Source organism: Carcharodon carcharias, chromosome 13, assembly GCF_017639515.1.
Source record: "Carcharodon carcharias isolate sCarCar2 chromosome 13, sCarCar2.pri, whole genome shotgun sequence".
NCBI classification, from domain to species: Eukaryota; Metazoa; Chordata; class Chondrichthyes; order Lamniformes; family Lamnidae; genus Carcharodon; species Carcharodon carcharias.
This window is the reverse complement of record NC_054479.1, coordinates 54,901,156-54,926,005: the sequence shown is the minus strand read 5'-3', so window position 1 is coordinate 54,926,005 and position 24,850 is coordinate 54,901,156. Positions and strand designations below refer to the sequence as shown.

General features: G+C 44.0%; 1 protein-coding gene across 8 annotated transcripts; it reads right to left on the bottom strand.

Annotated features, from left to right (window-relative positions):
- Positions 1 to 579: 579 nt before the first annotated feature.
- Positions 580 to 24,821, bottom strand: ctu1 (cytosolic thiouridylase subunit 1 homolog (S. pombe)). 8 transcript variants are annotated; one of them, XM_041202456.1, is made up of 5 exons: positions 24,750 to 24,821; positions 17,687 to 17,865; positions 14,804 to 15,205; positions 8,115 to 8,622; positions 580 to 2,708 (listed from the first exon to the last, which is right to left on the bottom strand). In XM_041202456.1, exons 4-5 carry the CDS (start codon positions 8,608 to 8,610, stop codon positions 2,179 to 2,181), a joined length of 1,026 nt encoding a protein of 341 aa, XP_041058390.1. In that variant the 5' UTR covers positions 8,611 to 8,622; positions 14,804 to 15,205; positions 17,687 to 17,865; positions 24,750 to 24,821; the 3' UTR covers positions 580 to 2,178. The 8 variants fall into 8 exon arrangements, with proteins under 8 accessions (XP_041058390.1, XP_041058391.1, XP_041058389.1 ...); XM_041202457.1 differs by having other exon boundaries at positions 24,738 to 24,754; XM_041202455.1 differs by lacking the exon at positions 24,750 to 24,821 and adding an exon at positions 18,614 to 18,632.
- Between the last annotated feature and the right edge of the window lie 29 nt (positions 24,822 to 24,850).

Genomic DNA, 24,850 nt, shown 5'->3' with positions numbered 1-24,850 from the left:
AAATGATGGGAGATTCTTGAGGTTGCTCACTAAGGATAGTAAGATGTAAGGTTTCAATACAAACTTCTATTTTAAAGGCAAACACTAACATATCAGGCCCAGAAAACAAGTTTTCAAAGAAGGGTTGACTTTGGCAAGGTTTTCCCTCCCTTGTAACACAGAAGCTGCTACAATTGAGTAGAGGTTTATTTTATTTTTTTACCTGAGTTTTGAAGGCAACGAATGTCAGTACTGAGGAATAGAACATAAATGACCAGATGACCAGCGCCAGCATTCCCAGGTTAGTACAGCCTAGGCAGGTGAAGAGAAGACATCCCTCTTGACTGCCCCAAGCTCAGAAGAGGAGCCAATTGACTGACATTTTTCTATTTCCTACCAAATCAAGCATTTGGCCTCAGTTAAATTACCAATTTTATGCCAAAGCAGTGAAAAACAAGGCGAAAACTCTGAGATGGTTGATCTTTACCTACCAGGAACAGCATTCGTTTTGCTGAAACTTTCAATAGGAGGTTATAATAAGTTGGTTACTGGCTAGGTTTGGTTCAATGCTCTTATTACAGATAGGATCTATACAAAATAAATGATTAAACAATCATAATTGTTTTATTTTTAAAAAATCCAGAAATTGATGACAATAATATAAAACTAAATGGATAGATTTTGTACCATCTGCAGCCTAGTTAACACAGGCATTTCATTTACAGTCACGTGGGCTGTATAATCAGGACAGTGTTTAGTGCAGGCATCATTGCAAATTATTCCTCCAAAGATCACTGAAATCCCCTCCACATACTCTTCTGGAACTCAGAGCTAAACCATTAAAATCAGTTATTTCTAAACAGATAGAGAAAAAAAAACTGTAAAATTGGTAAAAGATCTGTTCATAAACAGCTAAATGGGGTCCATGGTCATGAATCCAATTTGTCATAGTTTCAGCCAGAGTCGCTACCTCTGTGGTAGCAACTCTGAATTTTGCAGTGGTCTGGTGTGGTATCCAGTGAAAAGGCTGTGAATAAGTGGTGGGGGGAGTCCAGAATGAACACAGTATCTGCAAAAGCAAAAACACTCAGTTCTTACTGCTTCTTTGGAATCATATTTCCTAAGTTCCACCCACTGTGTAACAGGGATGACAGCCAGTCAAGCTGGCCCCAGACAACTACTAGGCCAAGTGTCAAATTGACCTGGGCTGTCTCACTTTGATTTATCCTCCTTCACACCCATTCCCCGATTCAGCTCAATTCATGATTTGGATCTAGTGAGTAGAGGATGTCCCACACAGAACTCATTCTATCAAGTGGAACCCATTTGCCAAATTTTTAAAATCAGTAATTATTTGCATCAAACTCTCCCAGATTGCACGAGGGACAGCACAGCTAGCACAGGATGACACTCCCTTACTCTGCCTAAAACGTACACCCTAATCCTTCCTTCCTCTTCTCCTCCAACACCTCCAATGCATTACTACAACATTTGCCACTTCCTAGTGAATTTGACAAATGTTATGCTACTTCAGATTCAAAACAATGGAGATTAGTGCTCTGGGCTTACATAAAATAGGGACTGAGTTAAGATTAACTCAATTTCTTTCAGACAGTGGACCCTTCTAAGTAGAAGAAAGGGGAGATTTTCATCTCATCAATCTATATGCAAGTTATTTTTTATTCAATGATCAAAAAGCTGGTATACCAATCTTCCTTAAATATAGATTCCCATTACCTGGGGGTGCAAATTCTAAATCACATTTTACTGATCAGCTATTGCATGTGGATTTTATCAAATATGTCATAAGAATTTCTATGATTTCTAAGAGAATTAGAAATTAGTTTTAGCTGAATTTGCAGAAAGCGTGTAGAATGATGTTGTCTTTTTATCATTAGGTTCCATATTCCCCCAAATATTAATCTATATGCTACAGTGCTGGCAGCCAAAGTGTTTAAAAATTAAAATTTCACTTTAGAGTATTCACAAAGTGGCACATATTAAGTGGCACATGATTGAGGTGTGAAATATTTGCTGGTTAAAGGTAGTCAATAACAGTAGTTCTATCCAGTGCACGTTATGATAGAGATTAGATACAGTTTCCACCTTGATCGTAAACACATTAGTCACTGACTAGTTAACATTTGAAGACTGACCTCAGCCAGATAATTGGCAGAGTTTAAAAATGAACTCATGCATTCAGAAATTAATTGCTCCCAGTTTCTTCTTTTCTTCCTCAGTGAGCGGCTCCTTGTTCAGCAGTCGATTGTGCAATTTGTGGTGCTTGCCAATACCAAGTTTAGGCAGCCCTCGGTTCAGCCCCTCCAGCAGAGCACACGCCTTACAGAGCTTCTGGCTGGAAATGTAACCACAGCGGGTGCAGGTACCCTGTGTGGGCATCTTCACGTCCTCCTTTATAGACAGATTCTCACCGGAGTGAATTACATCCATGATAGCACTGGCCCGGATAGACTCCAGATCTTTCAGAAAAGCACGAGCATAGCCCCTGTATGCATTAGGGGAATACACACATTCTGTAGAGAAGTAGTCCAGTTTCTTGAAGTAAGCATACAGCACAATCTCCTTCTCATAAGCGTATTTGAGTGGCTTGCAGCGAGGAATGGCTCCCTCGCTGCCTGTGATGATTGAGGTGCAGCGGCGGAGTCTAGCAATGTCTCCACGTAAGAAATTCATCAGGACAGTTTCAGCAACGTCATCAGCATTGTGACCTGGTAGAAGAGGGAGAAAGGAGGATCTCATTAACCTTTAGACCAACAGATGCACTCACTTGTTACTGGTCAGTAACTGTACATCAGCATGACAGGAGCCGACATCACCAGCTGGGCTCCAAATCGAGGCCATCCAGATAACTCAACAACTATTATTGCACTTTCAAACTGAATTTGAGGTGTTTTGCTAATGTGTTATATAAAGGAGGGATCATGTAACAAGCAGGGCAAGTTCAACTAACCAAGTATTGTGTACTCACATTGCTTTCTGAAAGTTAAGTAACCATCCTTGACCAGCTCCAAAGCCCCAGTGAATTAATTTCAACATCTACACAGATGGATTTGAAAAGAAGGGTGGCCTTATTCTTCCTATTTTGGAACTTTTTTTACTAGCCACTCATCCCAGTCCAAAGCCCTCCATTGCTCTGACTCCAGATTACTGCTTTTCCTTGTCCTTCCACACCACCCTCAGAGCTGAACTTTCAGCCATTCCAGAAATTGCTTCCATTGGCAGGAAAAGCCAGGGGCAGATGAGGAGAAATATGTTTATGCTCAAGAATACACTGCTGAGAAGGATGGCAGAAGCAGATGGCATGAAGATATAATAATATTCATAATGTTACTGTAATTTATTGTAAAAGTGGGTAATAGTGGAGTTTGGATTAGTTTCTCTGTGTGTATATGGGACTTAATTGAATTGGAGACAGCTGGTCTGGAGGCTTTGAGTTATCAACAAGAAACTAGGTTTGAAATGCTAAATACGTAAACATGGCTGAAGTTTTAGAATGTGAGGTGTTAAGGGACATTTGCATTTTTAGATAAATTAGGTTAGTTTGAATTTCAAAGATATGGCAAGATGTTACACCTAGCCATAAGAAGCTAAGCAAAACAGTGTATTTATTTTTCCCAAAGGTTACTGATAAAATTAGTACAATGAAAGATTTATATTATGAGAAAAGTAAAGTTGCAAAAACATATGGGAACAATGGAATTCGCATTAAAAGGAAGAAACATGTATAAAGGAGATGAGGCCATGTCTAAGAAGAAAAGGCATTCTAAGATCTAACACAAATGTGAAAAGCCTCCAGTCTCTGTGCATCAAATTACTGTCTACAGGAACCAAAGGTGAGAAAACTCATGGTTCAGGTTATCAAGTTGCTTTGCCTGGGACTGTTTAAATCTATATGTTTTTACTGTTGCCTTAACAGAGGTGTAACTGGAAGTTAGATTAATTAGGGGTTTTAGGAGTTATTTTAGTAGTAATTTGTAGACCTTTGCATCTGCATGGAATCTTTTCTTCTGTTAATAAATGTTTAATTTAGTTTTCTAAAAACCTCCAAGTCGTGATAGTCTTGTTACTTCTGAATTCAGGGCATGCATCTTAAAATAAATATAAATCGCAAAACAGTTGTGGCTGCGTGATCAAGTTTCCCTCATGGATTTGATCCGCCTGGCACACATCATTTGCCGCATCATAAGGATTAAATTGTAATTTTCGAAAGGGAATTGGATAAATGCTTCAAAAGGAAAGACTTTCAGAGTTATGGGGAAAAAGCAGAGGAATGGGGCTAATTTAATAGTTCTTTTAAAGAGACAACACAGACTAAATGGCCCCCTTCTGTGCTGCCTCATCCTATAACAATAGGTCTAGTAGATATGCTTGTTCTTGAGATCGTCTCAAGGAAAACAACCTTGCCTTGGTACTTATCTTCCCATCATTAAAGTATCCTTAAGCTTTTGTCTCATGATGGCTTTTGGTCCCTTTCCCCACTTCTTCCCAAATTTCTTCACTTCCTGGCCATCTCTTTCCATTATCAAGTGGTCAACCAAAATCACACAGTGCAGGAGGCCCTTCGGCCCATTGAGTCTGCACCAACACGTGAGGAACACCTGCCCAACTACCTAATCCCATTTATCAGCACTTGGCCCATAGCCTTGAATGATATGACGTGCCAAGTGCTCATCCAGGTACTTTTTAAAGGATGTGAGGCAACCCGCCTCCACCACCCTCCCAGGCAGTGCAATCCAGACCATCACCACCCTGTGGGTAAAAAAGTTTTTCCTCACATCCCCCCCTAAACCTCCTGCCCCTCACCTTGAACTTATGCCCTCTCGTGACTGACCCTTCAACTATGGGGAACAGTTGCTCCCTATCCACCCTGTCCATGCCCCTCATAATCTCGTACACCTCGATCAGGCCCCCCCTCAGTCTTCTCTGCTCCAACGAAAACAACCCAAGTCTACCCAACCTCTCTTCATAACTTAAATGTTTCATACCAGGCAACATCCTGGTGAATCTCCTCTGCACCTCTCCAGTGCAATCACATCTTTCCAATAATGTGGTGACCAGAACTGCACACATTACTCCAGCTGTGGCCTCACCAAGGTTCTATACATGACCTCCCTACTTTTGTAATCTATGCCTCGATTGATAAAGGCAAGTGTCCCATATGCCTTTTTCACAACCCCACTAACATGCCCCTCTGCCTTCAGGGTTCTATGGACACACACGCCAAGGACCCTTTGTTCCTCAGAACTTCCTAGTGTCATGCCGTTCATTGAATACTTTGTCAAATTACGCCTTCCAAAGTGTATCACCTCACACTTTTCAGGGTTAAATTCCATCTGCCACTTATCTGCCCATTTGACCATCCCGTCTATATCTTCCTCCACCTTATCAAATTACCCTGTATCCCATGTGCATTTGCCTTCTTTATAAGTCTCCCATGTGGGACCTTGTCAAAGGCTTTGCTGAAATCCATATAAACTACATCAACTGCACTACCCTCATCTACACACCTGGTCACCTCCTCAAAAAATTCAATCAAATTTGTTAGGCATGACCTCCCTCTGACAAAGCCATGCTGACTATCCCTGATCAAACCTTGCCTCTCCAAGTGGAGATAGATATTCTCCTTCAGAATATCTCCAATAGTTTCCCTACCACTGACATGAGACTCACTGGCCTGTAGTTCTCTGAATTATCTCTACAACCCTCCTTAAATAGCAGAACCACATTAGCTGTTCTCCAGTCCTCTGGCACCTCCCCCCGTGGCCAGAGAGGAATTAAAAATTTGGGTCAGAGCCCCTGCGATCTCCTCCTAGCCTCCCTCAGCAGTCTGGGACACAAATCATTCGGACCTGGAGATTTGTCCACTTTTAAACCTGCCAACACCTCCAATACCTTGTCACTCCCTATATCAATTTGCTCAAGAATCTCGCAGTCTCTCTCCCAGAGTTCCATACCTTCATCCTCATTCTCTTGTGTGAAGAATGAATTCCCCAGCCGAACAAAGGCAAGTTATTACACGGATCCTTTTGCCTCTCACTTGTGCCTCAATACTGGAGTCTTTATAACACTGGCCTACTACCTCCTTTTCGCCCAATACTGTCTCTTCTAGCCAATTGTACCCATCAAGATATTCATTAGACTTATTCTATTATGTCTCCATGACACTAATAATGCTCTATCAGGCCCTGCAAGGTTTTTCAGGTAATGCAACTTATTAATCTGATTGCACTGATGCAAGCAGAGCTCCAATTTAAAAAAAAATCCCTTTTATTCTATTCATTTTTTATTTCATTTTATCTCTTAGTATTGGAATTAACTCGTGGTCAACTATCCTTTAGGGAAGGAAATCTGCCGTCCTTACCTGGTCTGGCTACATGTGACTCCAGATTCACAGTAATGTGGTTGCCTCTTAAATGCCCTCTGAACTAGGGCAATTAGGGATGGGTAATAAATGCTGGCCTGGCCAGTGATGCCCACATCCCATGAATGAATAATTAAAAAACTGAGCATTCACAGCTCTCTGAGGTAACGAACTCCAAAGATTCACAACTCTTTGAGTGAAGACATTTTTCAACTCAAATCTAAATGGTCTAACCCTTACCCTAAGGCTATGCTCTCTAGTTTTAGACTTTCTAAGCAGGGAGACAGTCTCTCAGCATCTACCTTCTAAGTCCTCTCAGAATCTTATATATTTCAATGGGATCACCTTTCATTCTTTGGAACTCAAGAGAGTCTAGGTCTGTTCCTCAGGGTCAACTGTCTCATGCCAGAAATCAATCTAGTAAACTTTTGTTGCAGTCCCTTTATGCAAATAGATCTTCTCTTTAAGTACAAAGGCCAAAACGGCATACAGTACCCCAGGTGTGGTCTCAACAAAGCCCTGTACGATCACAGCAAGACTTCCTTACTATTGTATTTCAACTGCCAACATTTCAAGGCCAACATACTATTTACCATTGCAAATTCTTTGTGCCTTCCTCACAGATTACTTTCTTAACTTTGCATTATTAACAAACTTGGATACATTATACACAATCCCTTCATTTAAGGCACTAACGTAGATTGTAAATAGCTGAGGCCCCAGCAGTAATCCTTGCAGTACCCCACTAGTGATAGGCTGTCAAACTGAAAACGCCTGTTATTCCTATTTTCTTGTTTTTTAATCAATCCTCCATCTATATTACTTCCAATCCCATGAGCCCTTATCTTATGCAACAACTTCTCATGTGGTATCTGATGGAATGCTTTTTTAAAACCCAAGTATACTACACCCACTGGTTCCCCATTATCTACCTACTAGTTACAGCCTCAAAAAACTCTAAAATCTAAGTTTGTCAAACACTGCTTCCATCTCATAAAACCATGTTCACTCTGCCCAATCATAAGGTTTTTTAAGTGCCCCCTTATCACTTCTCTAGTAATAGATTCCAGCATTTTCCTGACAGGTGATGTCAGGCTATCTGGCCTGTAATTCCTCATTTTCTCTCGCTGTCTTTTTTTGAATTGCATTTACTAATTTCCAATCCAGTGGGATCATTCCAGATTCCAGCGAAGCTGAAAAACCACAATACCACGACAAAACGTTCCCAAAGTCAAAGGTGTGACGTTAAGTGCAGGCTGTTGTGAAAAATTGTGGACCTGAGTAGTACAATATGGATGCATAGCAATGATTCTCCAATTGGTCAGTTTTCCCACTATCATGGGGAGCCAAGAAGCAAAGGTTTGAGGGGTGAGGTGAAAGGGGGTGGTGTTATATCAAGCCATTGTACACAGTTCCAAGTAGCTAACACAACATGATACATATAGAAACCTGGGAACAGATCACCTTAGAAAGGTCTCAGATTAACCAAGATCAAAAAAATCACAATGGATTAAAAACAAAGGGAGGAAATAATAGCTTTGGTAATACGTGGTGTGAGAACCATCCTGAGATACAGAAACCTAAACATACAGAGAAGAATCTCTTTTGTAATGGAGAGGAGATGGGCTCTCAGGGAGCAACATCAATCCTTTATTGGAACTGAACTAGTCCCAGTGGATATTTAAAGTCATTGTGCCATGCGTATAACCTTCTGTGAGTGAGCCCAGATGAGTGGGAAGTTAATGCGTGTTACCTGTGCAGACCTTGTCTACCTTCAGCATCATGGCCCCTCGGTCAAGAGCTTGCCGTCTGAAGACTCCACAGAACGTGCAGTTATTTTTCAACCCAACTTTCTTCACAATCTGGTCCATTGTCCAACCATACAGCTCTTCATAGGAAACAATCTTGAGAGGCAGGTCGTACTGTTGTTGGTTTCTCTTTACCGTCTCTAAGGAGTCATCACGATAACCAGTGATGCCTTCATCCACAGAAAGCAGCATCAGATTTAACCCGTAATTATACCGTTCATTTAAGACTTTTAGAACATGAGCTAGAACGGTTGAGTCCTTTCCGCCAGAAGCACCAATTCCAACAGTCTCTCCCTTCTGGAAAAGCTTAGCACACAGGATTGTCTGATGAACCTCCTCTTCAAAGGCCCAGAAAAAGCACTCTTTACAAAGGGAGTGGCCTGTTTTGGGCCGCCTGAGGACTGCTGCCTTTTTGTCACAGCTGCTGCAGGGAACTGGCATGTTGGAGCGACTCTGAAAGGGCAAACAAAATAAAATGATTGGGCATATCTGAGGCGCATCCAACAAAAATTATTACAATTAGACCTGAACATTTGTATAGTTTTACTGTAAAATCTTTTTCAGTACTAAGACCATCCCAAATTGTTTTATAGCACACTGTGCTATAGCAGGAATACAACAAATCTAGACTGTGATATTCCATCATATCTAAAACCTCAGATTAGGGAAAGGCATGACAAAGCAAAATAATTTATCCATTCCTAGATACTGATCCACAGGACTGAACAGAATATAACAACATGAGATAGGAGCAGGAGTAGACCATATAGCCCGTTGAGCCTGCTTCGCTATTCAATACGATCAAGGCTGATCTTGGGCTTCAACTTCACTTTCCCACTCACTTCCCATATCCCTTGATTCCAAGACTAAAGATCTGACTACCTCAGCCTCAGATATATTCAATGATGACATATCTACAACCCTATGGGATAGAGTGCCCGAAGATTCACAACCTGTTGAGTGAAGCAATTTTTCCTCATCTCTGTCCTAAATGATCAGTCCCTTATCCTGAAACTGTGCCCCCTTGTTCCAGATTTCAGTGTCTAACCTTTCAAGGCCCTTTAGTTAACACAAACCCAATTCACTCAGCTTCTCATCATAGGGCAACCCTTTCATCCCATCAAACAATCTAGTGAACTTTTGCTTGTACTGTCTCCACTGCAAGCATATTGTCCCTTAAATATAGAGACCAAATTGGCTCCATTATTCAGGCACTTCAATTATTTGACTCAATGTTTTAGACAATCTTAATTTAATCTTCTACCCGAAAAAGAGTACCTGAGAAAAAGTACTCCATTCGTATTGCTTTGGAGTGTCAGCCTAGATTCTGCACTCAAGTCCTAGAGTGAGCTTGAAGCAATAAGTTTCTGACACTTCAGTGACAAGTGTTAAAGTAACTATGCTCTCTTTCCACTGCTCTTGTATGGTATGGCAGTAACATGCATTTCAGCAGTGACACATTTACATGATTGGCTTAGTGATTTTTTTCAGAACTCTTTGGATATCCAACATGCCACAAGGCAACCAACCTTCATGCTTTGTATTCCTTCCACACTTTTCAATGAAAATGGTTGGGGTAATAAAAGTCTCCAGCACTCACTTGTACACTGCATGTTCATGCACAATTATTTTGGAAACCAGAGGCCAACTGCATAGCAAAGACAGGAGTCATTTAATGGTCATTAATTCATGGACCTCTTCATGATTTCAGGAAAAAAATCTTACAGCAGGAAGGGAAGGGATTAAAAGCTGGTAAAGCCACACTCAACAAGAAGCTTCAAAGCTTTATGGTGGGTTAAACCTGAAAACCAAGTTGCACCACTTTTCTCAGCGCTCTGGAGGGAGAAAGACAAATGCAAAAGCATCATCTGGAATCTAAAAATCCATTAGTGCAATTTCCTCTGCGCCCAAATGAATGCCAGTCAGGTGTGTGCTCAATAGAAAAACTTAGCAGGTATGCTAAGGTATGCTTAGCAGGTATTTCTCTCTGGTGAAATGTATTACAAGGATTAACTTGCAAGTTGCAAAATTGCTGCTTCTCACTGAATTTTTCTAGGTATGGCGAAGGAGTTTGTAGCATTTCAAAATGAAAGGTATGTGAGAGGTTTAATAGAATCGGGCCAAAAAAAAGGGTAAAGGGAAATTTAAAAAAAAAACCAGAAACCCATCCTTTATGTTTAGCAGATTGCAGACCTCTCATCCATTAACCTCTGTTTTGTGAGTGTCGTAACTTATCTTGTTGATTTCCTCCACCCTCTTGTCTGATTTCTATTCTATTATAAGCAATGTGAATGGAAATGTAAAATTACAGAAATATTGTTAGAGTAAGTGAATGGGCAAAACTGTGGCAAATGGATTTCAACATCGGCAAATGGGAGGACATCCACTTTTGGCCTAAAAAGGATGGAACAGGGTACTTCCTAAATGGTATAAAATTAAAAATACAGTGTTTGGGGGTCCAGGGATATAGATCATTAAAATGCCATGAAGAGGTACAATATAATAAAAAAGGCTAATGAAATGCAGGCCTTTATATCTAGAGGACAAAATACAAGATGCTAGAAGTCAAGCTTCAGCTATACAAAGCCCTAGTCAGACCACACCTAGAGTACTATAGGCAGTTCTGGGCACCCCACATGCAGAAAGATATATTAGACTTGGAGGGAGTGCAGCATTGATTTACCAGAATGATATCTGGGCTCCAAGGATTAAATACAAAATGAGATTACACAAACTGGTGTTGTATTTCCTGAAATTTAGAAGATGAAGGGGTGATTTGATCAACATTTTCAAGATATTAATGGGAACAGAAGGTTACTTTGGCAGCCTTCCGTCTTGAGACGATAGTTTGCGCCTTGGTGGTCAACTGTGTTAAACATAGCTAGTTGTGGCTCAAGAACACCACTCTGGCATGGGAGTCTCTGCCGTATTTGCTGCAGAGGAAGCCAGTGGGCTGAGAAGGCACAGGATTTGCTGGCCTCTGGAGTATCTTCTCAGATAGCTGAGCTTTCCGTTGCTGCTTGTCTTTTCCAATGTCTCTCTAGTCAGTTTCCAGAGGTCGTGGTCAATAGCAATCATATAGGGAGGAGATGCGTAGTGGTATTGTCGATGGACTAGTAATCCAGAGACCCGGGTTCAAATCCTGCCACAGCAGATGGTGGAAGTTGAATTCAATAAAAATTTGGAATCAGAAGTCCAATGATGACCATGAAACCATTGTCGATTGTTGTAAAAACCCATTTGGTTCACTAATATCTTTTAGGGAAGGAAATCATTCATCCTTACCTGGTCTGGCCTATAGGTGACTCCAGACCCACAGCAATGTGGTTGACTCTTAAATGCCCTCTGAAATGGCCTAGCAAGCCACTCAGTTGTAACAAAATGCTACAAAGACACAAAAAAGGAATGAAACCGAATGGACCGGAAACGACAATGGCAATCACAGGCTTGTCAACCCTGCAAAGTCCTCCTTACTAACATCTGGGGGCTAGTGCCAAAATTGGGAGAGCTATCTCACAGACTAGTCAAGCAACAGCCTGACAGACATCCTCAAAAGGAATCATACCTTAGGGATAACATCCTAGACTCCACCATCACCATCCCTGGGTATGTCCTGTCCCACTGGCAGGACAGGCCCAACAGAGGTGGCAGCACAGCGGTATACAGTCGGGAGGGAGTTGCCCTGGGAGTCCTCAACATTGACTCTGAACCCAATGAAGTCTAATGGCATCAGGTCAAACATGGGCAAGGAAACTTCCTGCTGATTACCATGTACCGCCCTCCCTCAGCTGATGAATCAGTGCTCCTCCATGTTGAACATCACTTGGAGAAAGCACTGAGGGTGGCAAGGGCGCAGAATGTACTCTGGGTGGGGGACTTCAATGTCCATCACCAAGAATGGCTTGGTGGCACCACTACTGACCGAGCTGGCCGAATCCTAAATGACATAGCTGCTAGACTGGGTCAGTGGCAGGTGGTGAGGGAACCAACAAGAGGGAAAAGCATACTTGACCTCATCCTCACCAACATGCTTGCTACAGATGCGTCTGTCCATGACAGTATCAATAGGAGTGACCACCGCAGAGTCCTTGTGGAGATGAAGTCCCGCGTTCACATTGAGGATATCCCCCATCATGTTGTGTGGTACTACCACTGCGCTAAATGGGATAGATTTTGAACAGATCTAGCAACTCAAGACTGGGCATCCATGAGATGCTGTGGGCCATCAGCAGCAGCACTATTGTACTCGAACACAATCTGTAACCTCATGGCCCAGCATATCCCCCGCTCTACCATTATCATCAAGCCAGGGGATCAACCCTGGTTCAATGAAGAGTGCAGGAAGGCATACCTAAAAATGAGGTGTCAACCTGGTGAAGCTATAAAACAGGACTACTTGCGTGCCAAACATCATGAGCAGCAAGTGGTAGACAGAGCTAAACGATCCCACAACCAACGGATCAGGTCTAAGCTCTGTAGCTCATCCAGCCATGAATGGTGGTGAACAAACAACTCATTGGAGGAGGTGACTCCACAAATATCCTCATCCTCAATGATGGAGGAGCCCAGCACAGTAATGCAAAGGATAAGACTGAAGCATTCGCAACAATCTTCAGTCAGAAGTGCCGAGTGGATGATCCATCTCGGCCCCCTCCGGAGGTCCCCAGCATCACAGATACCAGTCTTCAGCCAATTCGATTTGCTCCACGTGATATCAAGAAGCGGCAGAAGGCACTGGATACTGCAAAGGTTGTGGGCCCTGACAATGCTCTGGCAATAGTACTGAAGACTTGGGCTCCAGGACTTGCTGTGCCCCTAGCTAAGCTGTTCCAGTACAGCTACAACACTGGCATCTACTCAGCTATGTGGAAAATTGCCCAGGTATGTCCTGTACAGAAAACGCAGGACAAATCCAACCCGGCCAATTACCGCCCCATCAGTCTACTCTCCATCATCAGTAAAGTAATGGAAGGGGTCATTGACAGTGTTATCAAGGGGGACTTGCTTAGCAATAACCTGCTCACTGATGCCCAATTTGGGTTCTGCCAGGGCCACTCAGTCTGACCTCATTACAGCTTTGGTTCAAACATGGACAAAAGGGCTGAGCTCTGGAGGTGAGGTGAGAGTGGCTGCCCTTGACATCAAGGCTGCATTTGACCGAGTATGGATGAAGGAACCTTAGCAAAACTAGAGTCAATGGGAATCAGGGGAAAACTCTTCGCTGTTTGGAGTTATACCCAGCACACAGGAAGATGGTTGTGGTGATTGGACATCAGTCATCTCAGCTCCAGGACAGAATTGCAGGAGTTCCTCAGGGTAGTGTCCTAGGCCGAACCATTTTCAGCTGCTTCATCAGTGACCTTCCTTCCATCATAAAGTCAGAAGTAGGGATGTTTGCTGATGATTGCACAATGTTCAGCACCATTCAGCAACTCCTCAGATATTGAAGCAGCCCATGTCCAAATGCAGCAAGACCTGGACAATATCCAGGCTTGGGCTGACAAGTGGCAAGTAACATTCGCGCCACACCAGTGCCAGGCAATGGCCATCTCAAACAAGAGAAAATCCAACCATCACCCCTTGATGTTCAATGGCATTACCATCACTGGAACCCCCACTACCAACATCTGGGGGGGGTTACCATTGACCAGAAACTGAACTGGACTAGCCATATAAATACTGAGCAGGTTAGGAATCGTGCAACGAGTAACTCACCTCCTTACTCTGCAAAGCCTGTCCACCATCTACAAGGCACAAGTCAGGAATGTGATGGAATACTCCCCACTTGCCTGGATGAGTGCAACTCCTACAACACTTTAGAAGCTGGACACCATCCAGGACAAAGTAGTCCACTTGATTGGCACCCCATCCACAAACATTCAATCCCTTCACCACTGACACACATTAGCAGTAGTGTGTACCATCTACAAGATGCGCTGCAGGAATTCACCAAGGCTCCATGGACAGCACCTTCCAAACCCAAAAACACTACCACCTAGAAGGGCATGGGCAGCAGATAGATGGGAACATCACAATCTGGAAGTTCCCCTCCAAGTCACTCACCATCCTGACTTGGAAATATATCACCGTTCCTTCACTGTTGCTGGGTCAAAATCCTGGAACTCCCTTCCCAGCAGCATTGTGGATGTGCCTACACCACATGGACTGCAGCGGTTCAAGAAGGCAGCTCACCACCACCTTCTCAAGGGCAAATAGGGATGGGCAATAAATGCTGGCCCAGCCAGCGAAGCCCACATCCTGTGAATGAATTAAAAAAATCTCCCAGTTGTGTCTGACAACATCCCCCATCTTTATATCTCACTTGCAGGTGTCCCTGTAGCAAAGCTTTGGATGTCTAACAAGGCATGACCCAATGGCCAGTTCGCTGTACAGAAGATCTTTGGGTATATCATCCAATTGTTGAATGTGGCTGTTCTAGCACATGCCTTGCTGGCTTATACAAGTGTATGCTGATGGAATTAACACGCTCCTGGACCTCCAAATTGGTAACCCTGTCCTGGTGTGTCTGAAACAGTGAAGGTGGAAACCATTCCACCCTTTCTCCTGTTTAGCATATGTTGTCCACGGTGCACTAATGCAGCATGCATCGAGGATATCGGCTAGACAGACTTACAGTTTGGTGTTCCCAGTCAGGTTGTTGTTGTTCCACACACTTACTCAGCTTGAAGTTTTTGTTTGCATGTGTTGATTTCAGTTTAAAGTGACAGATTGTTGGTGATCATGAAGCTATCAACAACCTCCTGCATCACACCATTAATGCTGATCGATGGCAGTATGGCAATGTCCCGGACAATGACATTTGTCTTTCTGATGCTGATTGTCAAACCAAATCTGAATAGATATGAGAGTCTGTCCATTTGCCACTGAAGGTGTTCCTTTGCATGGACTGCTGATGTGACAGCTTTAGCACAGAGAAACCCTGATGATGACTTTCCACCCTTTTGTCTTTGAACTCAGGTGGACAAGACTCAACTCCATTGGTTCGGGTATGTAAGTAGAATCACCTGGAGATAACCTGAAAGAATATGACAGCAAAGAGAATATGTCAAAGAGTGTCGGCGCAAGAACACAACCCAGTGTGACCCCACTGCAGTCTCAAAGGGTTCTTATGTCACCTGTCATAGTTGACCTTACCCAACATGTTGTCATAAAGTGCAGATTATATTGAGCAGCTTCGGCTGGCAGCCGATTTCCTTCAGCAGTTTAAATACACTGCATCTGATCACATGGTCAAATGCCTTGGTGAGGTTGATGAAGGCAATATTTCATGGCCTCCTCTGTTCATGGCATTTCTCTTGCAGCTGCTGGACTGAGATCACGTTAATTGTGGATTTTCCAGTTCTGAAACCATACTGGGTTTTGGGATAGATGTATTTAGCCAAGATCTGCAGTCTGACAAGGACAACATGGCAGATATGTTTCCCATGATGCTCATCAGGGAGCTGCCTTGATAGCTGTTGCAATCACTGCTGTTGCCCTTGTTGGTGTTGGAATCATATCCCTCAAGACTGAATTTTTCTTTTGCAAAAAAACACATGGCATGATCTGTACATTTGGATGCTAACCTGGGATTTTTTTTAAAAAACCTTCACCTTGGAATTGTCAACAAGTAGGTCGCTTCCAAGAAATCACCTGACCTTTAGGGTACTTGAGGAAGATCTGGTTGTTTGTTTTGAACAGCAATCACTTTAATTGATGGGGGAAAAAAACTGAAAAGGTACAGGTTGGTAGCTTGCTGGAAATCATATGAAAGAGAGAAAAAAAACTTCAGTTGTGAACCTGCTGGTTTTGAAGGCAGTCTTGTTGGGGAATAAGCCAAGGAAGGCTACCTTAACTGGCTCTCTCTCTCCCCCTTGCCTGCAACTGTGTGAGACTATCAACCTGTAGCCAGAGAGCCCTCATCTGAGTGTAAACGGCCTGCATTTGGACCTGCAAAGCTGCGTCCAGTCAGTGAGAAGTGCCAGACATCCACTGGGACCTGGTGTCTTTACATTGCCACAGAAGGCTGTGGAGGCCAGGTCACTGAGTGTATTTAAGACCGAGATAGATAGGTTCTTGATTGGTAAGGGGATCAAAGGTTACGGGGAGAAGGCAGGAGAATGGGGTTGAGAATCTTATCAGCCATGATTGAATGGCGGAGCAGACTCGATGGGCCGAATGGCCTAATTTCTGCTCCTATGTCTTATGGCTACACGAGGGAACTCCAGGTTGACAGTGTCGAGACCCTGTGGTCTTTATCCTTTATTTTATAATAACTATCCTCTAAAGACGGTCCCTGCAGAGAGACTCTACCTGTGTGTTTGTGTGTGTTGGGGGGAATTCTTTGGGAAGAGATGGATAAATAGCTAGCCATGCTTCCAGATTACAACTGTGTGTTAACCAGTACTTGCAACTTGTTAAAAAGAAGTTTTGTTTTATAATAAACAATCGTTCTGAGTTTATTGAAAGAAGCCTGGTTGAAGACGCTTTCATTCTGGGCACCAGTAAGGGAAATAGGCAATTGGCTATTTTGGTGAGAAAATTAAAATTTTAAATTAATGGTATGGCCTGTGGAGTAGTGGGGCTAGATTATATGCACACTCCTCTGATCCTGGTCAGAACAAAGGTCACAATACTTGCATCTTGCATATCCTGGAGCATAGCCCCTTCCTTCCAGCAGTCAGGGGAGTTCACGTAGATGCTGGAGTCCCAGCTTTCTGTGCTTAATGCATTCAGGCAGTATTGCATCAACACCTGGAGCTTTGCCAATGCCAAGGAAGCAAACTGTGGGTTTGGTACAGCTCTTCCATAACAGGCAGGCTCTCAATGGTGTCCAAGGTTTCCTACTTAATGTGTCAAGCATACACTGAGGCTAAAAGCCACAATTTTCTGATTTTTGGGATAATGCTGTCAATCCAGCTCACTAAGATTTAGGAGTCTTAGCAGAACTGAATAATAGTGGTTCTGAATAAAGCTGGCAGTGTGGGCCTCAGGATTACTAGTCTAGTTAAAAACACATGGTATATGAAAGCAGTTACATCTTCAATTTTTTTTTCCTCATCTGTGAGGAGTTAGCTCTTCAGTGGTGGGATAGATCCCCATTGACTCACGGGAGTCCCTGGCTTATGAAAGACCAAAATGGTGAAAATGAATTTGGGAAGGCACCAAACACAGACAGACTGTCGGGAACAAGCTGAGGTGAAGTAGAGGCATCGAAGAGTGCACAAACTTCCAAACAACTCAACTACACAACCATCCAAGCGCCACCTGCCCCACATGTGCCAGAGTCTGTGGATCACACACTGGACTTACCAACCATCTCAGAACCCATTGAACCAGAATGGAAGCAAACCATCCTCAATCCCAAGGGACTTCTTAAGGAAGGTAGGGAGAATAGATACTAGAATCACCGCTAAAATATCAGAATACAAAACATCTAACTATAATAAAAAGTCAGCATGGATATAATGGGCAAGATTCTATGGTCAGTGGTGAAGCAAAACCTCTTGTTACTGACCTCGAAGAAAGGATCTCAAAGATTTCTAGCGGTGTTTGTGGAGTGAACTTTAGTTCTCTCAATGTGCATTTGAGTGTTGTTGGATTCCCAGTGCTGAGCTGCAGTGATGTCATCAAGCTGTCCAAGCAATCAATCACATTAAAGAATTCTCAGATAGTCAACCAGTGATAATCAAAAACCTTTAACACAGAACAAAATAAAGTTTTGGTGAAGGCATTGGCTGAAAGGCCATGAAAATCCTAAAGGAAAACTTTTTTCAAAATTCTAGTCATTGGAGACATTTCACCTTTTTCAGTCAGATCAATTTTCAGCAGGAATTATTACTCAGATTGCTGTTACAAACGCAATCACATATTAAACAAGATAACTTTTTATGGGGTTTTAAACAGTGAAACGTGAGCAGAAAAAGTAATGTACTCGCCAGATCAACTGAGTTTGCTCGTTGTTGAGTCAATAAAGTGGCAGGGCACTCCAAAGAGCAGCCTTTAGTGCAGCAGTGAATGACATACTGACATGGAAAATGCAACCTGTGCTTTGTGCTAAATCCTGAAGTTGTGGTTGGATTTGCATAGGCTGACACTTCACTATCAAAAGCTCCACAAATTCCAGGCCGATGTACACGGAATTTCAGAAGGCCTTCAATAAGGTATCATCACAAAAGAGATTCGGGAGAAAGGTCAGGGCATGATAACAAAATTTATTGAAAGACAGTTACAAAACAAAAAGAAGTCAAGATTGCTTGGTGTACTGATAAGTAGGAACTGGTATCTTACAGGAATCAGTGCTGGGAGGGGATTGGCAGGATATGGGGACAAAGTAAGAAGTGGCAATTACATTGTAGGAGGCTTGCGCAAAGTTGAAATGCTGACATAGCTTATACTTATACAATAATAATTATTTACAGCAAAAATCATAGAAGGAACTTACAGCACAAGTGGTAATTTGACCTGTTCTACCTGCTGGTTCAACCTCATTTCTTGTCTATAACCATATAAGGTTAGAGGGAGGCATCGATGTAGTGGTAATGTCACTGGATTCGTAATCCAGAGGACCAGGCTACTGCTTTGGGGATAAAAGCAAAATACTGCGGATGCTGGAAATCTCCAAGCATGATGCTACCACCAAACACATCTTCCCCTCAGCCCCCCTGTCAGCAGTCCATAAGGATTGTTCCCTCTGGGACACCCTGGTTCACTCCTCCATCACCTTCCCATGGCACCTTCCCATGCAATCGCAGAAGGTGCAACACCTGCCACTTTACCTCCTCCCTCCTCACCGTCCAAGGCCCCAAACACTCCTTTCAGGTGAAGCAGCACTTCACCTGCACCTCCTTTAATTTGGTCTACTGCATTCGCTGCTCCCAATGCAGTCTCCTCTACATTGGGGAGACTAAACGCAGAATGGGTGACCGCTTTGTGGAATACCTTCGGTCTGTCCGCAAGCTTCCTGTCACTTGCCATTTCAACACCCCATTCTGCTCTCATGCCCACATGTCCATCCTTGGCCTGCTGCAATGTTCCAGTGAAGCCCAATGCAAATTGGAGGAACAGCAACTAATCTTCTGATTAGGCACTCTACAACCTTCTGGACTTAACATGGAGTTAAACAACTTCAGACCATGAACTTTCTCCTTCCCCTTGATTCCTTTTAAAAATCCAATTTTTATTTATTTACTATAAAAATATATTTAATGATTTGTTCATTTTTTTGTCCTTTTCCCCAAACCGCCATACCCCCAGAGGGCCATCTGTCACTTGTTTTTATGTTTTGCTTTCACCAGTGCTGACCCTTGTTCTGCTATTAACACCTTCAGCTACCTTCCCTTTGTGCCACTCTCAGCACCTTCTTTACTCTTCACCATTACCATTAACACTCCCTTTGTTTTGTGTCCATGACACCTTTGTCAATCTCTCCTTAGCTGTCACCTATCCCTGACCTTCTATCTCATTCCACCTGCTCCACCCCCTCAAACAGTATAAAATCCTTCATATTTCTACCTCTTTTAGCTTTGAAGAAGCCATCATGGCTCGAAACGTTAACTCTGTTTCTCTCTCCACAGATGCTGCCAGACCTAAGTTTTACCAGCATATTCTGTTTTTATTATCATTAATGCTCTGGGGATATGGGTTCGAATCCCACCATGGCAGCTGGTGGAATTTAAATTCAGTTAATAAATCTGGTCAGTTAATAAAGCTAGTCTCATCGATTGCCATAAAAATCCATCTAGTTCACTAATGTTCTTTAGGGAAGGAAATCTGCCTTCCTTACTTTGTCTGGCCTACATGTGACTCCAGACCCACAGCAATGTGGTTGACTTTTAACTGTCCTCTGAAATGGCCTAGCAAGCCACTCAGTTAAAAGGCAATTAGGGATGAGCAACAAATGCTGGCCTCACCAGTGACATCCACATCCCATGGAAGAATAAAGAAATATGGCACACATTATTATGTACCAGTGGTAGAGAGAGTGAATGTTTAGAAAAGAAAAACAAACTAGTCTTGGTAATAGTGACTATGAAACCTTTGATTGTTGATTGTTGTAAAAACCCATCTGGATCACTAATGTCCTTAAGGGAAGGAAATCTGCCGACCTTACCACTGGCCTACATGTGACTCCACACCCAAAGCAATGTGGTTGGCTCTTAAATGCCCTCCGAAATGGCCTAGCAAGCCACTCAGTTGTATCAATCTGCTAAAATGTCTACAAAAAGGAATGGAACTGAACGGGTCGCCGGAAATGGCAAACCCGGCCTGTCGTCTCTGCAAAGCCCTCCTTACTAACATCTGGGGGCTTGTGCCAAAATTGGCTGTCCCATAGACTAGTCAAGCATCAGCCTGACATTGTCTGAAAGGTATGATTCCATGAGTATGACTATGTCCCAGACACCAACTGGGTATATCTTGTCCCACCGACAGGACAGACCCACCAGAGGTGGGGGCACAGTGATATACAGTAGGGAGGTAGTTGCCCTGGAAGTTCTCAACATCGACTCTGAAGTCTCCTGGCATCAGGTCAAGCAAGGGCAAGAAAACCTCCTGCTGATTATCATGTACCGCCCTCCCTCAGGTGATGAATTAGTACTCCTCCATGCTAAACACCAGTTGGAGAAAGCACTGAGGGTGATAAGGATGCAGAATATACTCTGGGTAGGGGACTTCAATGTCCATCACCAGTAGTGGCTCAGTAGCACCACTACTGACTGAGCTGGCCAAGTCCTAAAGGACGTAGCTGCTAGACTGGGTCTGTGGCAGGTGGTGAGGGAAGAGGGGGAGAAACATACTTGGCCTCGTCCTCACTAATCTACCTATCGCAGATGCATCTGACCATGGCACCATTGATAGGAGTGACCACGGCACAGTCCTTGAGAAGATGAAGTCCCTTCTTCACATTGAGGATACCCTCCATCGTGCTGTGTGGCACTACTGTCATGCTAAATGGGGTAGATTTCAAAGATCTCAATTTAAAACTGGGCATCCATGAGGTGCTGTGGGCCATCAGAGCAGAATTGCATACAACCACAATCTGTAACCTCATAGCCTGGCATATCCCCCATTCTACTATTACTATCAAACCAGGGGATCAACCCTGTTTCAATGAAGGGACCAAGAGCAGCACCAGGCATACCTAAAAATGAAGTATCAACTTGGTGAAGTTACAATGCAGGACTATTTACATGTCAAGCCACAAAAGCATGTGATAGACAGAGCTAAGCGATTCCACAACCAAAGGGTCAGATCTAAGCCCTGCAGTTCTACCACATCCAGTCATGAATGGTGGTAGACAGTTAAACAACTCACTGGGGGAGGCAGCTCCACAAATATCCCCAACCTCAATGATGGGGTAGCCCAGCACATCAGTGCAAAAGACAATGATGAAGCATTTACAACAATCCTCAGCCAGAAGTGCTGAATGGATGATTCACCTCGGCCTCCTCCAAAGATCCCCAGCATCATGGATGCCACTTGTCAGTCAATTCGATTCTCTCCACATGATATCAAGAAACTGTTGAAGGCACTGGATACTGCAAAGGCTATGGGCCCTGACAACATTCCAGCAATAGTACTGAAGACTTGAGCTCCACAACTAGTTGCACCCTTAGCCAAGCTATTCAAGTACAGCTACAACACTGGCATCTACCCAGCCATGTGGAAAATTGCCCAGGTATACCCTGTTCACAAAGAGCAGGACTCAGACAACCCAGCCAATTACTGTTCCATTAGTCTACACCAAATCATCAAAGTGATGGAAGGGGTCATCGACAGTGCTATTAAGCAGCACTTAGAAATAACTTATTCACAGATACTCAGCTTGGGTTCCACCAGGGCCACTCAGTTCCTGACCTCATTGCAGCCTTAGTTCAAACATAGGCAAAGAGCTGAACTCAAGAGGTGAGGCAAGTGTGACTACTCTTGCCATCAAGGCAGCATTTCACCAAGTGTGGCATCAAGGAGCCCTCAGAAACCTGGAGTTAATGAGAATCAGGGAGAAGACTCTCCACTGGTTGGAGTCATGCCTAGCACAAAGGAAGATGATTGTGGCTGTTGGAGATCAATCATCTCAGTCCCAGGACATCACTACAGGAGTTCCACAGGGTAATGTCCCAGACCCAATCATCTTCAGCTGCTTCATTGCTGACCTTCCTTCCATCATAAGGTCAGAAGTGGGGATGTTCACTGATGACTGCACAAAGTTCAGCACCATTCGTGACTCCTCACATACTGAAGCAATCCGTACACCTATGCAGCAAGACCTGGACAACGTTCAGGCTTGGGCTGATAAGTGGCAAGTATTCACCCCACACAAGTGCCAGGCAATGACCATCTCCAACAAGAGCGAATCGACCCTTCTCACCTAAATCCGTGATTCCTCTGACACGCTACATCATATCAACAATTTCCAGTTCCCTGGCCCCAACTGCCTCCTCTTTACCATGGACGTCCAATCCCTCGACACTTCCATGCCCCACCGGGATGGCATGACGGCTCTCCGCTTCTTCCTCAAACAGAGGCCCAAACAATCCGCATCCACCACTACTCTCCTCCGTCTAGCTGAACTTGTTCTCACACTGAACAATTTCTCCTTTAACTCCTCACTTCCTCCAAATAAAAGGTGTGGCTATTCCTTGTTCCAGTCCTACTCCAGCCCCCCTCCCACAACTCTTTCTCTGGTATATCGATGATTGCTTCGGTGCTCTTGTCTGGACCTGGAAAAAATTACTAATTTTGCTTCCAATTTCCACCCCTCCATCATTTTCACATGGTCCATCTCTGACACTTCCCTTCCTTGACCCCTCTGTCGCAATTTCTGGTGATAGACTGTCCACCAATATCCATTACAAGCCTACTGACTCCCGCAGCTACCTCGACCGCAGCTCCTCACACCCTGCTTTCTGTAAGGACTCCATCCCATTCTCTCAGTTCCTTCGCCTCCGTCGCATCTATTCTGATGCCACTTTCAAAAACATGTCTTCCTTCTTCCTTAACTGAGGTTTTCCACGCACGGTGGTTGACAGGGCCCTCAACTGTGTCCAGCCCATCTCCCGCACATCAGCCCTCACACCTTCCTCTCCCTCCCAGAAACATGATAAGGTCCCTTGTCCCCACCAGCCTCCGCAATCAAAGGATCATCCTCCGCCATTTCCAGCATGATGCCACCACCAAACACATCTTCCCTTCACCACCCTGGCAGTATTCCACAGGGATCGTTCCATCCGGGATAACCTGGTCCACTCCTCCATCATCCCCCACAACTCAACCCCCTCCCACGGCACCTTCTCATGCAACCGCAGAAGGTGCAACACCTGCCCCTTTACTTCCCCTCTCCTCACTATCCAAGGGCCCAAACACTCCTTTCAAGTGAAGCAGCATTTCACTTGCACTTCCCTCAATTTAGTCTACTGCATTCATTGCTCCCAATGCGGTTTCCTCTACATTGGAGAGACCAAACGCAGACCGGGTGACCGCTTTGCAGAACACCTTCGGTCTGTCCACAAGCATTACCCAGACCTCCCTGTCGCTTGCCATTTCAACACTCCAACCTGCTCTCATGCCCATATGTCCGTGCTTGGCCTGCTGCATTGTTCCAGTGAAACCTCATCTTCCGACTAGGCACTTTACAGCCTTCCGGACTGAATATTGAGTTCAACAATTTCAGATCATGAACTCTCTCCTCCATCCCCACCCACTTTCCAATCCCCCCCTTTTTTTCCCAATAATTTATATAGATTTTTCTTTTCCCACCTATTTCCATTATTTTTAAATGTATTTCCATCCATTGTCTTATCTCTACCTTTTAGACTTTCTCGATTCCTTCACCCACCCCAGCCCCACTAGGGCTATCTGTACCTTGCTTGTCCTGCTTTCTACCCTTCATTAGCACATTCCTTAGATAATATCACCACCTTCAACGCCTCTTTGTCCTTTTGTCTGTGATATCTTCTGGGTATCTCCACCTATCACTGGCCCTCTATCCAGCTCTACTCCCCCCCTTCCCCCTTAAACCAGCTTAGATTTCACCTCTCTTCTATTTTTACTTAGTTCTGTTGAAGAGTCATACGGACTCGAAACGTTAACTGTATTCCTCTCCGCAGATGCTGCCAGACCTGAGTTTTTCCAGGTATTTTTCTTTTTCTTTTGAATTTCCAGCGTCCGCAGTTTTTTGCTTTTACCTTGAGGTCTAACCAATGATTTATAACGTTCTAACATGATCTCTGAGCTTTCATTTGGGCCGGTTAGCCTGTTTCCCTGAAGCAAATCAATGCAATATCTGCATACAACACCACGCGGCGGAGAAAAGACCTTCAATGTACAGGCTAACAGAAGGGAGTTCATAAGAGTTTATCAGGCAGCAGAGGCCGAACACCCTCTGGTCTCTCCAGCTACATTTCATGCACAGGCTACCCTGCCCGGGTAACCAGGCCGCAGCACCCATCAGCGGACAGGCTCTGCCGTTTCCTCCAAGTGCAGCACCGCCGGCCGTGGAGCCGACCCCATGGGAACCTCGGCCTGCCCAACGTACATGTCAATCTTACTCGCCGGTTGCCGGCTCTTACCCGCCTCCCTACCTCAGGTGTCCCCGGACCATGCCCGCCGCCGCCGCCGCCGCCTACAGCAAACAGGCTCCGCCTCGGGCCTTGCGACTGGTCAGTGTGATGCCGCGTGGCCT

What these genes read in the sequence shown, in the direction of transcription:
- ctu1 (XM_041202456.1), bottom strand. Translation starts at nt 8,610, where the DNA reads ATGCCAGTTCCCTGCAGCAGCTGTGACAAAAAGGCAGCAGTCCTCAGG. An exon ending in GGTAGACAAGGTCTGCACAG is followed by an intron (nt 2,709 to 8,114) that starts GTAACACGCATT and finishes CTCTTCTACCAG; the next exon opens with GTCACAATGCTGATGACGTT.